Here is a 13452-nt window from a genome sequence, read left to right on the forward strand (position 1 = left end):
TCGCTGGCGCTGACCTTGCCTTCAATCATGTGTATTTTACCTTTCCTTCACGCGAATGGCGAGGAAAATTGTGCAGATCGAGCCGAATCCGAGTTTAATGCCGATGCTCAATACACGTCCTCCGGACTGACTCTAAACTCCTCCCCATTCTCCCTGACATGCTTTCTCTCCTTATCTCGATCTAAAGGCTTCCTCATGTCAAATGCATCTTCCCCGCCCCCTTCATCTTCCGAGGTCCCATTGGGATTATCACTGTAATACATGACCACTCTGCGGAACACGCTATATCCCATCTTTCTGTACATGTCGATGGCCAGCTTGTTGCTGGCTCGGACGTAGAGGTCAACGAACCAGGCGGAGGATTGGTTGCATGTTCGTTCGAGCGACGAGGTGAGGAGTTTGGCGTACCCGAGGCGCCGGTAATGGGGAGAGACGGTTAGGATGGTGATGTGGCCATGCCAGGGGAGAGGGTACGGGTGGTGCGGCGGTGAGGTCTCGAGTTTGCCCATTACTGGGTTGATTTCATCAGCACTAGAATAACTTTTCTATGCTGGCAGATTGCTTGAGTGAGGGTAGACTACGCACTATATGCAACGATCTTGCCTCCGTCCTCTTCTACGCATTGGAACAGTGAAGGCCATTTCATTAGGTATGTCAGGTAGAAGTTTAGGTCGTAGTTCTCGGTGTAGGAATCTAGGTTGCAGAGATTGAGAGAGAGGAGGTCGGTGGGACGGACGCGGCGGACTATGGGCATGATTGGAAGGGATTCGTTTGGTTTTGATTTGGATTTCGACGTCAAGTCCGGGAAAAGTAAGGGAATGTTATTGAACCTTGTGCTTATTCATCTTCTGGAGCCAGATTCTCTGTTAACACACTGGATACAGCAATGGGAGAGCAGTTGAAACATCCCACAATCTCCTTCCATAGAGTGTTCCGAAGTTTTGCCGTTGCACTCTTACTTACGGCTCCAAGATCGTCATGGCTTGGCGAGATTCCAAACCCTTGTCAATCCGAAGTGGTCGCGACCTTTGTTTCCTGCATACATAATGTAATCAAATCTTGTGGCGCCTGTACATGTTTTGGAGCACTCAGTAATGTTGTAGTTGGTCCTTGTGTATTTCTCAGTTTCCAGTGCCGCCCTCGTACAACCCTCCTCCATCCGTTTAACGGCGATCAGCCAGAATGCCTTCGATACCTTCCTCGCCCAATGTCGAACCCCCATCTTCCGCATCCTCGAATCAGTATTATGCTAGCAATGGCACTAGCTCGTCAAGAAGATCTTCCCGCACATCACAGACCTCAATTCCATACTTCCCAACGACACCGCGTCACTCCCTTGGCAAGAGAGATTCTGCTTCATTGAGCATCGCGAGTGACGGGCTCTATGGTGAACTAGGAGAAGGCGAGGATATGGACAATTTGGCCGACGAATTGGCAGACGCTTGGGATGAGAATGGGGAAGAGGAGCCAGGGTCAAGTTTTCTGGACGGTCTAAGAGAAGGAAGTGCTGAACCTTTGTCATTGCATGATGAGATTTGCAGTGGCAACAACGTCGGCTCCCCTGAATTTCACTCCGTTCGAAGCCCCACGACACCATTGCGCAAACCGGTTGTGGATGACCCGTTGGGCTCACCTACACGGTCAGCGGGCAACATCAGAAGGAGCACGTCTCTGCAACACAGAGAGGATGAATCGCGCTGTATGGGCTCGAACTACGCAGATGATTCTGATCTGGAAGAAGCAAAAGTTATTTCACCTGCGCTGGCCCGACAGATGACCAACATCGAAGCACTGGCGAGACAATGTCTGAACGATGATTCGGTCAGCGAAGCTGGGGGCGTTGTTTTGAGGACTACGCTCGCATTGCAGGATCTGGGGCCACAATCGAGTATCGAAAATGGGGTAACTAGGATGACCACCGCATACACGTCTATTGCCATGCATCGGACGCAAAAGACCAGAGAGATCTATTCAGTGGCGCATTCATTACTGTTGGACAGATACCCAAATCTAGCGGAAGAAGACATCGGTGGGTTGATAGCTGAGCTGGACATACTCCTCGAGTACCTACAGTTACCGTCTGGACCCAGTCCGCTGCAGTCACTTCACAGCCTCATCGCCGGTACTGCAGATCTTGCACACTCGCTGCGCTCTCTGACCGACATGATACAAGAGTCAAAGCAAGCAGCGTCGGCAGCCTCACGACGACTGAAGAATGCCAAAGACGTTGTGATGGAACTACAACAAGAGGAGGAAGCACGGGAAGAAGGTATCCGCTATCTAGAGGAGGGGGATTGGGATCGGCGAATACGTGACAGAGAGGCTGAGTGTTTGTGTGGAGATGTGGTTGCTGGATTCGAGACGACCTTCGACGCGTGGAGGTATCGTCTGTTTGGGACTTTGAGTACTGAAGGGACTCCTGCATGATACCCCCATACTTACACAGATTCTTGAGTAGATGATACCCGGTTAGCGAGGTAATGTTCATATTATCGGGGTCTAATTCAGCTTCAAGAACGAAGACCGTTGTTGGTCATGACACAATCTGGATCTTGCCAACGCAGCTCTGAAACTGGTTGAGATGTGCAGTTGCACAGCGTACTATGTATCTTGTTACAGATGACAGCTGATACGGCTTCATGGCACAAGGGGGGCAGAGGTAGGGTATGGGTGTTGCTCTCCAGCGTACGGAGTACTCGTGGCTCGAAGACTAACCAATCAATGGATACTAAGAATAGGGCAGACGACTTACTACTCAACTACTAGTAGTAGTAGTACGGAGTAGATTGCGACACCAGGCAAGTAAGCTGCCACTCAAACAGGCTAATTTGCTGCACTTCTGAAAAATGTCCGTGACTGGGATCTTCCAAACCTTGAGACGGTGGTCAGAGAAGTAGTGCCATGTCAAGACTTTGCTACCATGGATCTAGCTAGTGAGAGTACTACGTGGTTGGCAGAAATTGAAGGGTCTGTTTCGAAGCGTTAGTCAGTCAAACCTTGAACCTCAGGCATGCCTTGGTCTTTGCGTGTGCCTCTAGCTTGTGCCTTTAGCGTCGTCTAATCCTGGATCCTTTCCGGGCAGCAAAACTGTCTCGTCTTCCAATCTTTTCGACTCCTTAAGCGCCAACATTCATCTCCTCTCTTCACACAATTGGTCAGACCCATTTTCCAACCTCCTGACCACCGTCTGAGCCGCGTCTTCTATTCAATTGATGCAGTTAGTGTTCCCTTTAGCTCCCGCCAGGATCAACTCAAATTCCAAGTCGAAAGTGGCCTTGGGTACCGTTGCTATTCTGGCTCTCGTCCCCTCCTCCCAGCAGTCCAACCCTACTTTTCCCCTTCTGCCCTGACTTCCAGAAGCAGAAAAACAAAAGGGCGGATCACCAAGCTGCAGCCGTTTGAGGATCGTGAGCTAGGGCAAGAGTTACACGAGGTCAGTGCCGTCCAGATGAGGCAGCTAGCGAAGCCATTATTTTTATACATTACTATACATGCACTTCTTGCCCAGCCACGCGCAAAAAGAGTACTGCTTCTTGCCACACAATATGCAGGTTATGTCTCCACTCATCCCGGTAAGCAATTTCTGGTGGGGCTTGCTACTGCAATGCAGATTCAAATGGGAGGGTCTTTTTCCATTCGAGGTGAAATAAGAAGATCATGCCCTTCCGTTGTGGCCTCCTTGGTTGATTGTTATTACTCCATCTCATCCAATTCTCAAAATACTACTTCATACGCGCGCGCTCTATTTCTCTATTTCTGTCCTTGAAGCTCTGCAACATTCACTCGGCAGCGCTTGTCTCTTCTCCTCTCTCTCGCCCCATCTCTGCTCCTTCCCGCTCCTGCATACTCTAGACACATTGCATACACAATGCATCTCTCTTCGACCATATCCTTCCTCACTACCTCTCTTCTCCTCCTCTCTACCACCACCGCTCTTCCCGCCAATGACCAAAACAGACGTCCTTGCGACAAAAACAAGACGCGAAAAGATCCGCTTACAAGCTGTCCGCTTGAGCCAGCCCCATCTCTGCCTGAATCAGCCCTGCCACCTACCAGCCTGACCCTACGACATGTCCTCCTCGGCAAAGGCACTCAAAACTACACCTGTGCCAACACCAATTCCCCCCCGGTGGCTGCCGGTGCCCTCGCCACCCTCTACGACATTTCCTGCCAAGTCACTGATCCAAATTCCCGTGCCAAGTTCGACCAGAAGCTGATCCCGGACTTCCTCAAGAATTTTTCCAAGTCGGTCCAAGATCTCCTTCCATCAACAGCTTCCGCTGCCAGTGTTGGTGACCACTACTTCCGTGATGGGACCACGCCGATGTTCGTGCTGAATGATGGCCATTTCGTCGCGGCCGGTAAAGTCGGCGGTTGTGCAGCGCCGAGTTCCGCAACTGGGAATGAAAACGGCGCTGCGGTTGATTGGTTGAAGTTGGCGCGGAAGCAAGGGGAGGCGAATGGCGGGATTGAGGAGGTTTATCGCGTGCACACTGCGGGTGGGAGGGCGCCAGCAGCTTGTTCGAAGGCAGGGCTACTGACGGTGGATTATGTGGCCGAGTATTGGATGTATGGATGAAGATGGTGATGATGATGGCCCGACCATGGGCTGTTTTATGGTTGAAACGACCTTCTTTTAATTTCTTCGTCTGGAGGATGGTGTAACAAACTGGGCCTGCTCAAGGCCCTTTGGGTTCTACTACCTCTATGCCCGCATCGGGTCCCCATTCAATAACGCCAGGTCTTTCTAGCTTCCGGAGGTTCTTGTGAACGGACCAGAAGGGGAACATGAAGCTTGCACGGGACATGACACGACATGACGCGACAGTCTACATTAATGAAGGAGACAGCCGGACAGGGGGAAAGGAGAGAAGGGCAAAGGAGGTATAATGGTGAAAGACGGTCGACTTCGATTCTCTGTATAAATATACACCTTTTTTTGGCACGGACATGGTAGATTATTGTTTATATATTCTACAAGTACAGAGACCGAGAGAGAGAGAGAGAGAGAGTTTTACGCATACTACGAAGCATTTGAAGATTCTTGTTCCCACTCCCAGCTGTATCCGTATGGATAGTGATAGTTGTCCTCACCAAACCCCCAGTTCCCCGAATAATATCACGCATCATACGTCAGCTCCAAACATCCACCCCGAATCCCTAACTAGTCCCATCGCCGATCTCACCCTCCTTCCCCAATGACTCAGCATGATGTCCGCTCTCTCTCGAACTGAGTCCAGTCCCCTGAAACCACCCCTGTCCGCGCATGAGGAATCATAACAGAAGAATGCATTACCCTAGTCCGCCGTCCTACTCGTCGTGCTACTAATCAGACTTTTTTTCACGCAGTTGCTTCTGGGACTTATATAATGAATGAATGAGTGATAGATAGAATCTGGCCTGGAGACGAGACGAGACGAGACTTGACCTTTTTTCTTGGAAATCGGAAATGGGAAGGGGATAGGGAAGGGGAAGAATCTGCATTTCTGTTCTTTCTTCATTTCGATTGTGCTTGTGAGGAGGTGTTCGAGTTTTGGGGGGTGGGGGGTTGTATGGTGAGTTACGATGGAAGTCTAGTATTCTTTTTTAGGGAGAGGGTGGGGGAGGGGGCAGGCTTACGGCTAGAAGCCAGGTCAGCGATGAATGGGTGGTTTGGTTGATGTTTGCTGCTTGATTGTAAGACAAGTAGGGAAATAGGTCGTTTACTTGACGAGGTGGGTTGATTTTCTATCATTTTTTTTAAAACCTTGCGGGAGGGGGAAAAGAGGGACAGGCGGAAAGAACTAGGTATTATGTAATGGGGAGAAGAACGCTTTTCTTGGAAATCTTCACTTGGTGGATTGACTGTTCATCTTACATATGTACAGAGTATACTGAATCTATCAGAAAAAAAGCCCCTGCACGGACATGGAAACAGACAATAGCTCCCCCCGTCCCACGGCTTTTCGCGGAGAAAAGCTTCCCCCCAACACCCCACCCTAGATTTGGTAAGCTATATATATCGGAATCTGCTAGGCTTCATTTGCACCGGTTGTTTCCGACACTTGGGCTCTGCTGTCTACTCCGAGTCGTATTACACTTCTACTTTTTTTTCCTATTCATTCAACCACAACATTCCGCCAACCTTAACATCAAATAATTTATCATTGTTATCAAAGCCATCCTATAACCTACTTTACATAATCAGCATGGCCACTTATACGCCGAGCCTCGCACTTTAAACAGCAATCGACCGGATAAAGAATCCACCTATCGTCTTCAACAAAAAAAAACGAGGCTGTTACTACAAAATTTGAACACCATGTGAGCACTTGGGCTTGCACAAAGCTCCATGAGGTATTCCCTCAGTCCGGAGACTGGTTGATTACACCTGAACAAAGGAATCGCTACAGCAACAAAAAACCAGATTTCATTGTGGAAAGAGCAATCAATCGCACAAACATAACAACATATTTGTGTATGGAGATAAAGAAGGAAGCAGGAGATCGATTTGAAGATGCCTTGGACCAGCTTGCAAACTCTATCGAAGAATCTATCGACAGCCAACAGATATTTGAGGTGTATGCAGTGGTGCAGGCAGGTCTAAAAATTGGGTTTTTCGAATTCCATTCAGACCAAGACAACCTGGATGAAGAAGGAATTCCACATTTCCGTGGTTTTGCTGTCCTTACACAACACTATTGGGTTGGAGGTGAAGAAAAAATCATAATGGAAGATCTACCGAATGACATGGAAAAGCTTTTTTTTTTAAATTCCACGAGACTGAGAAAGGATACAGAAATACGACGGCAAGCAGAGAATTATACAATTCCTTGTGTTTTCGATATTGAAAACCATCCGGAAGTGAGATTTCGACAACTATGAGATGAGGTTGCCTCGTTGATGACGAGGGACGGTGCTAACTCATTGTTCCCCCTCTTTTCCTTTCCCTATCCGCACTGTAGTCACCCACCATGCGTAATTAGACGGGTGGAGGCGACTTGGAGGGAAAGAGAAAGAGAAAGAAAGATAGAGGGAACACATAGATGATATCCTTAACCAGAAAAAATGTCATGCCAAGCCCATCCCGCCTTTTGGTCACAGGGTGATGCCAGTGTAGCACGTCCAAGTTTGCAACATATCTAGGTTTCGTGACTCTACGTAGTATGTTGGGAAACAGCTTGGGGAGTCGCTAGACTGAGGTATAGCTGGTCGAGGTCAGATAGCAGTACGGAAACAAGTTTGGGAGAGCCCAGTCAAGTAAGAGGATGCTAAGACGTGGTCTAGATGCCCGATCTACCTATCTACCCAACTAGGAATTGAGATGGCATTTGCATTGGGGAGATGTAGTATATTCGAAGGGATGGTGAGCGGATTCCAGATCAAAGAAAGCGGGATTGGGTGGAAAGGGGGAGGGTAGGGGGCCATGGGGGTTGGTTCATCTGTGGTGCAAGATACGATGATGCCGCTCCCGCCTTGCTATATATCATGGTTGTTGGGAACGTTGTACTGGAGACACAATGCAACGCGAGGATGCACATGAGAAGTCGGATTTCTTTTTTTCACTTTTCATTCCCTGTGTCTCCCCTCCCCTCTTTTTCTCTGCAGATGTTGTTAGGTTGAAGTGCAGAGTCGAGTAAAGTACATTTCATTGCAGTGATGCTGTTTGGCGCGAAGGATTCTCCTCTACTTGTAAAGCCTGTCATTCGCAAATGCTCTTCGCAGATGTCGATGGGAAGCTCGGAGGGTAAAATTATGCTGTCCTGTACCAGAATCCATGGTCATCCAAAAAACAGATTCAGATTTCCATCGACTAATCGCCACCCCTCGTATTGATAAACGAGGCACTCCCTTCTACCAAGCATTCACTTCGAAGCTTTCCTACAAATCATCGTCAGCAATGCAAAATCAGTATACCCCGGATGTTCTCAGGCTCACCTCTGAAAAATAAGTAGTAACCACCGTCCGATCCGCAAACTTCCTCCCAGCTAACGACCTCAGGGCTTTACCAGCCGATTCTGGGGTATCGAACTTGACGTAGATCTTGCCCACGCCGGCAGACTGTCTGCTCCCACCTGAAGGACGGGGGATCTTGATCTCAAGAACCTCACCGTATTTTTGGCATTCTTCTTTGACGTCTTCGCAAATTTCTAAGCCGACTCTGTCAGTTTTGCATAAATCATCGTTGGCCTCGAGCCAAGATAGACATTACCTTCATAATCATCGTTGTCAATCAATTCCTCCGCCGTCACCATATTGAGTAATTGCAGCACTCTACCCTCCTCGAGATCTGTTGATGTCGTTCCGGCAAACATGGACATCGCGTTGACGCCCATTTCCAGTCCAGACGCTTGTGTGTATCCAATGCTGGCCAGGCTGACTTTGAGAATCTTATCCCCCAGCTCCATGCCATTGAGACCTTCGACGGCGATAGCGGTATTGGCAGGGTCAACGTATTCGCAGAAGGCGAAGCCGCGCGACTCCTCCGTACCGCGGTCTTTCACTAAGACAAATGCCTTCAACGGCCCGAAAGAGGTGAGTAATTCCGTGACTTGCTCTTCGCTCAGGTAGAGAGGAATGCTTGAGATACAGACTTTGTTGGCTGTATCTGGGACTTCGGTGGAAATGATTCCCTCCTGGATCTCAGTCTCTTCTGGTGAGGGGACGATGTAGTCCTTCGGTCGACGTATCACAAGGCCGTTCGATGTGCCATTACTGCTTCCATTTTGCATGGTGTCCGGAGCTTCCATATGTATGCCATCCAAAGCAAGTACCACCGTCGCATCCGTTGGCGACTTGAACTCCAACAGGGCGAATTCACGGTTCTTGGCAATCTGAGCCGATATGCATGGATCAACGCCTTGGGTGACGTTGAGACCGTTCAGCTGTAGATTGAAGAACTCAATGATGGTTTCTTCCGTCACCGAAGGAGGGAGATTGTAGACGAACAGACGTTTGGATTGACGGGCATTCGATGGTTTGAGGGCGGCATTGCTGGCAGTTCCTGCAGGTTGATCCATAAATGCTTTAAGCCGACTCGGGTCCATGGGTTGTTGTCTGGGAGCGCCAGGAAGTGGGAACATTCCTAGACAAGTCAGTACAGCGAGTTAAGCAAGCTAGAGGCCTGTAGCTGACCTGAAAGCTTTGCTTGCTCCGCGGTCACGTTTTCATAGCCTGGGGGTTTCAGATCCCATTGAGTCAGCCGTCTCTGACGATCTAGAACGCTGACCACATCTGTCAAGTCTGGAGTAGGTTCCTTTTTCTTTGGTGGCGGTGGAGTAGCGCTCTTTTTCCGTTCACGACCACCTCCTTGGATCGCATCACGGTCTCTCCCTCCTCTCCCACCATGTCTTCTATCGTCAAAAAGGTCGCGCTCTCTCCGAGGTGGTCTATCGTCCTCCTCTCGCCGACTGTCTCGCTTTGGCCCTCGGTCTCCCCTGTCCCTATCCCACCCTCGCTCGTCTCGCTGATGCCCAGAATATCTGTCTTCTCTTTCTCTTGCTCGATAGTCGCGACTGGAGGAATAGGTATCTACTTCGTAGTCACGGCGAGAAGATCGATGATGGGGCGACCGTGATCGCCTTCGATCAACTCGGTCTCGGTCTCGTCCTGCGCCTCGGTCACGATCATGGCGGCGATCATCTCGCTCACCTCTCGAGCCCTGTACAGCAAAGTTTAGGATCGCTGCTACCTTGTGGATAAATTTTCTTACATAGAAATCCCTTGATCGGCCAGAATCTGCAAAGGTAAGGTCAGCATTGTATCAGCGTGCTGGCCCTGAAGGACAGCTTCACCTCGCGATGAGTAGGTATCGCCGTTCATTATCACTAAGGAGCAAAGGCGGCAATCTACGTGCAAGATGTTGCGGCCTTATTGTACGACGAAGAAGATTAACGGAGAGGCTGAGATACTGGCAGGACTGCTTTGTGAATTGATGCTCTGGACCTGAATCCTCACTTGGCTGCACTTTTAGCTGGAAGTTCTGGGTCACCAGTTTAAAAGTTTACTACTACGGTAGGAGGCATAAGTATTGTTAGCGTAAGCTAGTGATGGCTAGTTTTTGATACAAGGGTCTGGCGTCCTCCGGAGCTGCTGTAAAGTCCTGACCCCTTCCTAGTCACAATGATTGGCTCTTTCTGAGAAATATATAGACTAACGTCGTTCCAGTAAAGTACAATTCGTTAAGGCTGTGTAAAATACAAAATTCCTAGCTTGAAGCTAACAGCACTTATGCCTCCTACCGTAGTAGGACTTTTTGGGCAGAAGGGTTGGGTTTCGCGCCTTGACGCGCCTAGATGCTCAAGGTTTCAAATTGTGCTTACATATTGTCGACAGTTATTCACTCGGGTCTTTTCTTTTTACCTGACCTTGTTTAGCATGACTGTTGCGAGCATGAATCAGTGGAAGAAGCTACCTGTGGCATTGACAGAACTATGTCTTGCAACAACACTGCGGTGTGGACAATCATTTCGGTACATGTTACCCTCTCCTGGGCCGGGCGTTTATGACTTCTAATTCATAAATAGATGGCGTAAATCTGATGATGATATATGGTCTATGGCCTTGCATGGACGAATACTGTCGCTTCGTCAAGACTCAACTCACCTTCACTACCGAGCTCTATGCCCCCTGCCAATTGAAGTGCCTTTGACACCTCCATCCTCGATTCCTCCCTCTACCATCGACGAGCCAAACCAGGACGATGATACAGAGACTCTTGTCAAGCACTATCTGAACCTTGAACCAGACCTTGGCGGTCTGTATTCGCAGTGGTCTGGAGCGGATCCAAATTTTAGAAAGAAAGCCCCTAAGTTCACAGGAGTACGCATACTCCGCCAAGACGCATGGGAAGCTTTGATCGGCTTCATCTGCAGCAGTAACAACAATATTGCAAGGATCTCACAAATGGTAGACAAGTTATGCTTGCACTACGGACCTCTAATTGGCACTGTGAACGGGACAGCTTACCATGACTTCCCTATCCCATCCGCATTGACTGGGAAGAATGTGGAAGCTCATCTTCGTGAGCTAGGATTCGGATATCGCGCAAAGTATATACATCAAACAGCTGTTATGGTCGCCAACGAGCGATTACCTGGCTGGCTTGACTCGTTAAGGAATCCGGAAAGCCCTATTCTCGGTACCAAGACAAGCCCTGGGGGTGAATGGATGCTAGAAGGTCGTGATGGCTACCGTAGCGCCCACGAAGCGCTCCTCGACTTGCAAGGAGTAGGGCCCAAGGTCGCAGACTGTGTATGTCTTATGGGGCTTGGCTGGGGAGAAGCTGTCCCCGTGGACACGCACGTCTGGCAGATTGCACAAAGAGATTACAAATTTGGAAAGGGCAAGCACAGTAGTTTGACCAAGGCCACTTACGACGCTGTTGCCAACCATTTTCGCAAGCTATGGGGAAAGGAGGCTGGCTGGGCACACAGTGTGCTGTTCACGGCAGATCTAAGAGCGTTCTCAGAAAGGTTGACGGCTAAAGTCGAGATCAAAAACGAAGAAGCGGAGCACGATTTGGAGCCGCATCCTGTGGTGCAGAAGGCTGCTGTTCGCAAGATCCGCGTAAAGAGAGAGCTCGAGGACGGTAAGCCGATTCTGGAGCTGGATGAGTCAGTGATGACAAGCAGCGAAAGAGTCAAAAGAAGGCGCAGGACTTGAAATACGTCCATTAGCTATCAGCAAATCAATTCAAAGCTCTGGACAACCAGATATCCACCGAGTAGCGACCGAAACTCTCAGCAGCATTACTCCGAGCGCGTGGACCTCCTATGAGCGCCAGATTATCACGGCCAGCGTGCTCACGTTCTCACCGGAAATGCGCATTCGCGTTTACAACGGGTGCAGTCTACAATGGGTACAGTCGCCAAATCCTGATGACCTGCTCCTCGCTGTGCCTCACCTAAAATCAATGGCTGCTGGATCCCCAGAATCAAGCAGGCAAGAAGAATGTGGTCATGAAAGCAAGCACGGCAACCCTGCTGTTGAGCTACACCTGCTGCTGGTTCTATGTTGCCCGTTGAAGGTCTTTTTGCTCGTCAAAATTTGTCACGCCAAAACTGCTCTTCACTCAGACCTCGGGTACCTGCGTTCAAAGGTGTACATAGTCTTGGCCTACATCGAACCACCAGGTCACGAGGTGTGGTCTGTCCCAAGGTGCCAGAAATGCTTCAGCAGCTCAGCTTGTCCTCGAGAACATCCATATTGGAAGGCCTGGAGGTTATTAACCCGACTGTCACTTAGCATCACCAGTGTGGAAAAGCAAAGAAATACCAGCCTCGGACCACTACGATCCGATCCGGTCCTTCCTAGAGACCAGGAGGTGAGGCAATTTCGAGAGGGTATGCTGTCACCCTGACATTACATCCAAATGTGGAAGGCGACATCTATGAGCCTGCGCGTGTCACAGACTGCTGTGGTCAGCCTTGTACAGGGCACGATGTATATTACAAGATATAGTGCAAGATACTGCTTAGGTCCAAGTGGTCTGCCACCAATAATGGAGGTAGATTGTTACGAGTAGTGACCGTAGTAGTGCCTTCCCACCACTAGGACGGAGTAGAGGAGGTGGTGTAACTTAGGTCTTCATCTTAGCAATACCTCCACCGTGTAGCACAAAGTCCTAGGTCGGATCCGCATGTCCGGCCTTGTCTCATGGGGTTTTCGGAATACCTACCAAGCACATATGTAGCATATTGAGCCTTCTCCACAGCTTCCTCGTCGGTGAGAGTTATATTCCGTACTTATGTGACTACTTGATATGCTCGCTTCGTTGGGGGATGGAGGATAGAGGATAAAGCAGTTGACGACGTTCCTCAACCTGGTTGAAGGATCTTTCGCGGTGGCGTAGTAGTGCGGTGCGGATCACTCAGGTCCAATGTGGTCATTGGTCAATCATTGCTCGTTCTGGCCATGACAAGCAATGAACTATTGGACTGACAGCTTTTGACACTTAAGATTGATTAGGAAAGGTACATGGGTAGCTCTGGGCTCTCATTGGCTGCAGGGATCCCTCAGTACAAATAGTCTTTTCCTTCTAGAACCGCAGGGGAAATAGTGGCATGAGTTGTGGTTGCTAGGGAGCACACCATTGTCGTGCAGCCTGTGCTTGCTTGTACTGCAATTTTAAGGTTCCGATTGTCTCTTGATTGAAGTCATCTTAACCCAACCTAGTGGCCAAGCTCCCTCCCAAATTTCTCCTGCCCCTGTCAATTTTGGGCATTTTGGGGGGGTTTATGCTGCTGCGGGATCGAAACATCTCACAGAACTAGGGCCCTGGGTGTTTCTCTTGTCAGGGCAGCACCAGCAGGCATATCCTGGTTACCTCACTCTCTTCACCACTGCTATCTCCTCCTCCTCACCCTCAGTGGTCATTACTCATCTCATTGGACCTTTGCATCATCGCCATCTACCGCAGAGACTGCCGCTCGCTTGTGCACATTGCGGTCAACATAGAACGCCTTCTCTAAT

At 49.4% G+C, this 13452-nt stretch overlaps 5 protein-coding genes across 5 annotated transcripts; 3 read left to right on the forward strand and 2 right to left on the reverse strand.

The window, feature by feature from the left end:
- Window positions 1-107: 107 nt before the first annotated feature.
- On the reverse strand, window positions 108-754 carry EPUS_03900 (uncharacterized protein; the record flags this gene model as incomplete). Its single annotated transcript, XM_007801655.1, has 2 exons — window positions 108-511; window positions 586-754. The coding sequence occupies 2 exons, from the start codon at window positions 752-754 to the stop codon at window positions 108-110; spliced, it is 573 nt and encodes a 190-aa protein (XP_007799846.1).
- Window positions 755-1182: 428 nt separating this feature from the next.
- EPUS_03901 (uncharacterized protein) lies at window positions 1183-2427 on the forward strand (the record flags this gene model as incomplete). Its single annotated transcript, XM_007801656.1, has 1 exon — window positions 1183-2427. One exon carries the CDS (start codon window positions 1183-1185, stop codon window positions 2425-2427), a length of 1245 nt encoding a protein of 414 aa, XP_007799847.1.
- A 1441-nt stretch (window positions 2428-3868) lies between these two features.
- EPUS_03902 (uncharacterized protein) lies at window positions 3869-4579 on the forward strand (the record flags this gene model as incomplete). Its single annotated transcript, XM_007801657.1, has 1 exon — window positions 3869-4579. One exon carries the CDS (start codon window positions 3869-3871, stop codon window positions 4577-4579), a length of 711 nt encoding a protein of 236 aa, XP_007799848.1.
- A 3254-nt stretch (window positions 4580-7833) lies between these two features.
- EPUS_03903 (uncharacterized protein) lies at window positions 7834-9801 on the reverse strand (the record flags this gene model as incomplete). Its single annotated transcript, XM_007801658.1, has 5 exons — window positions 7834-7860; window positions 7918-8129; window positions 8192-9064; window positions 9115-9717; window positions 9774-9801. 5 exons carry the CDS (start codon window positions 9799-9801, stop codon window positions 7834-7836), a joined length of 1743 nt encoding a protein of 580 aa, XP_007799849.1.
- A 735-nt stretch (window positions 9802-10536) lies between these two features.
- EPUS_03904 (uncharacterized protein) lies at window positions 10537-12340 on the forward strand (the record flags this gene model as incomplete). Its single annotated transcript, XM_007801659.1, has 2 exons — window positions 10537-11569; window positions 11619-12340. 2 exons carry the CDS (start codon window positions 10537-10539, stop codon window positions 12338-12340), a joined length of 1755 nt encoding a protein of 584 aa, XP_007799850.1.
- Between the last annotated feature and the right edge of the window lie 1112 nt (window positions 12341-13452).

Source organism: Endocarpon pusillum (assembly GCF_000464535.1).
Source record: "Endocarpon pusillum Z07020 unplaced genomic scaffold scaffold1323, whole genome shotgun sequence".
In the NCBI taxonomy this organism is placed as follows: Eukaryota; Fungi; Ascomycota; class Eurotiomycetes; order Verrucariales; family Verrucariaceae; genus Endocarpon; species Endocarpon pusillum.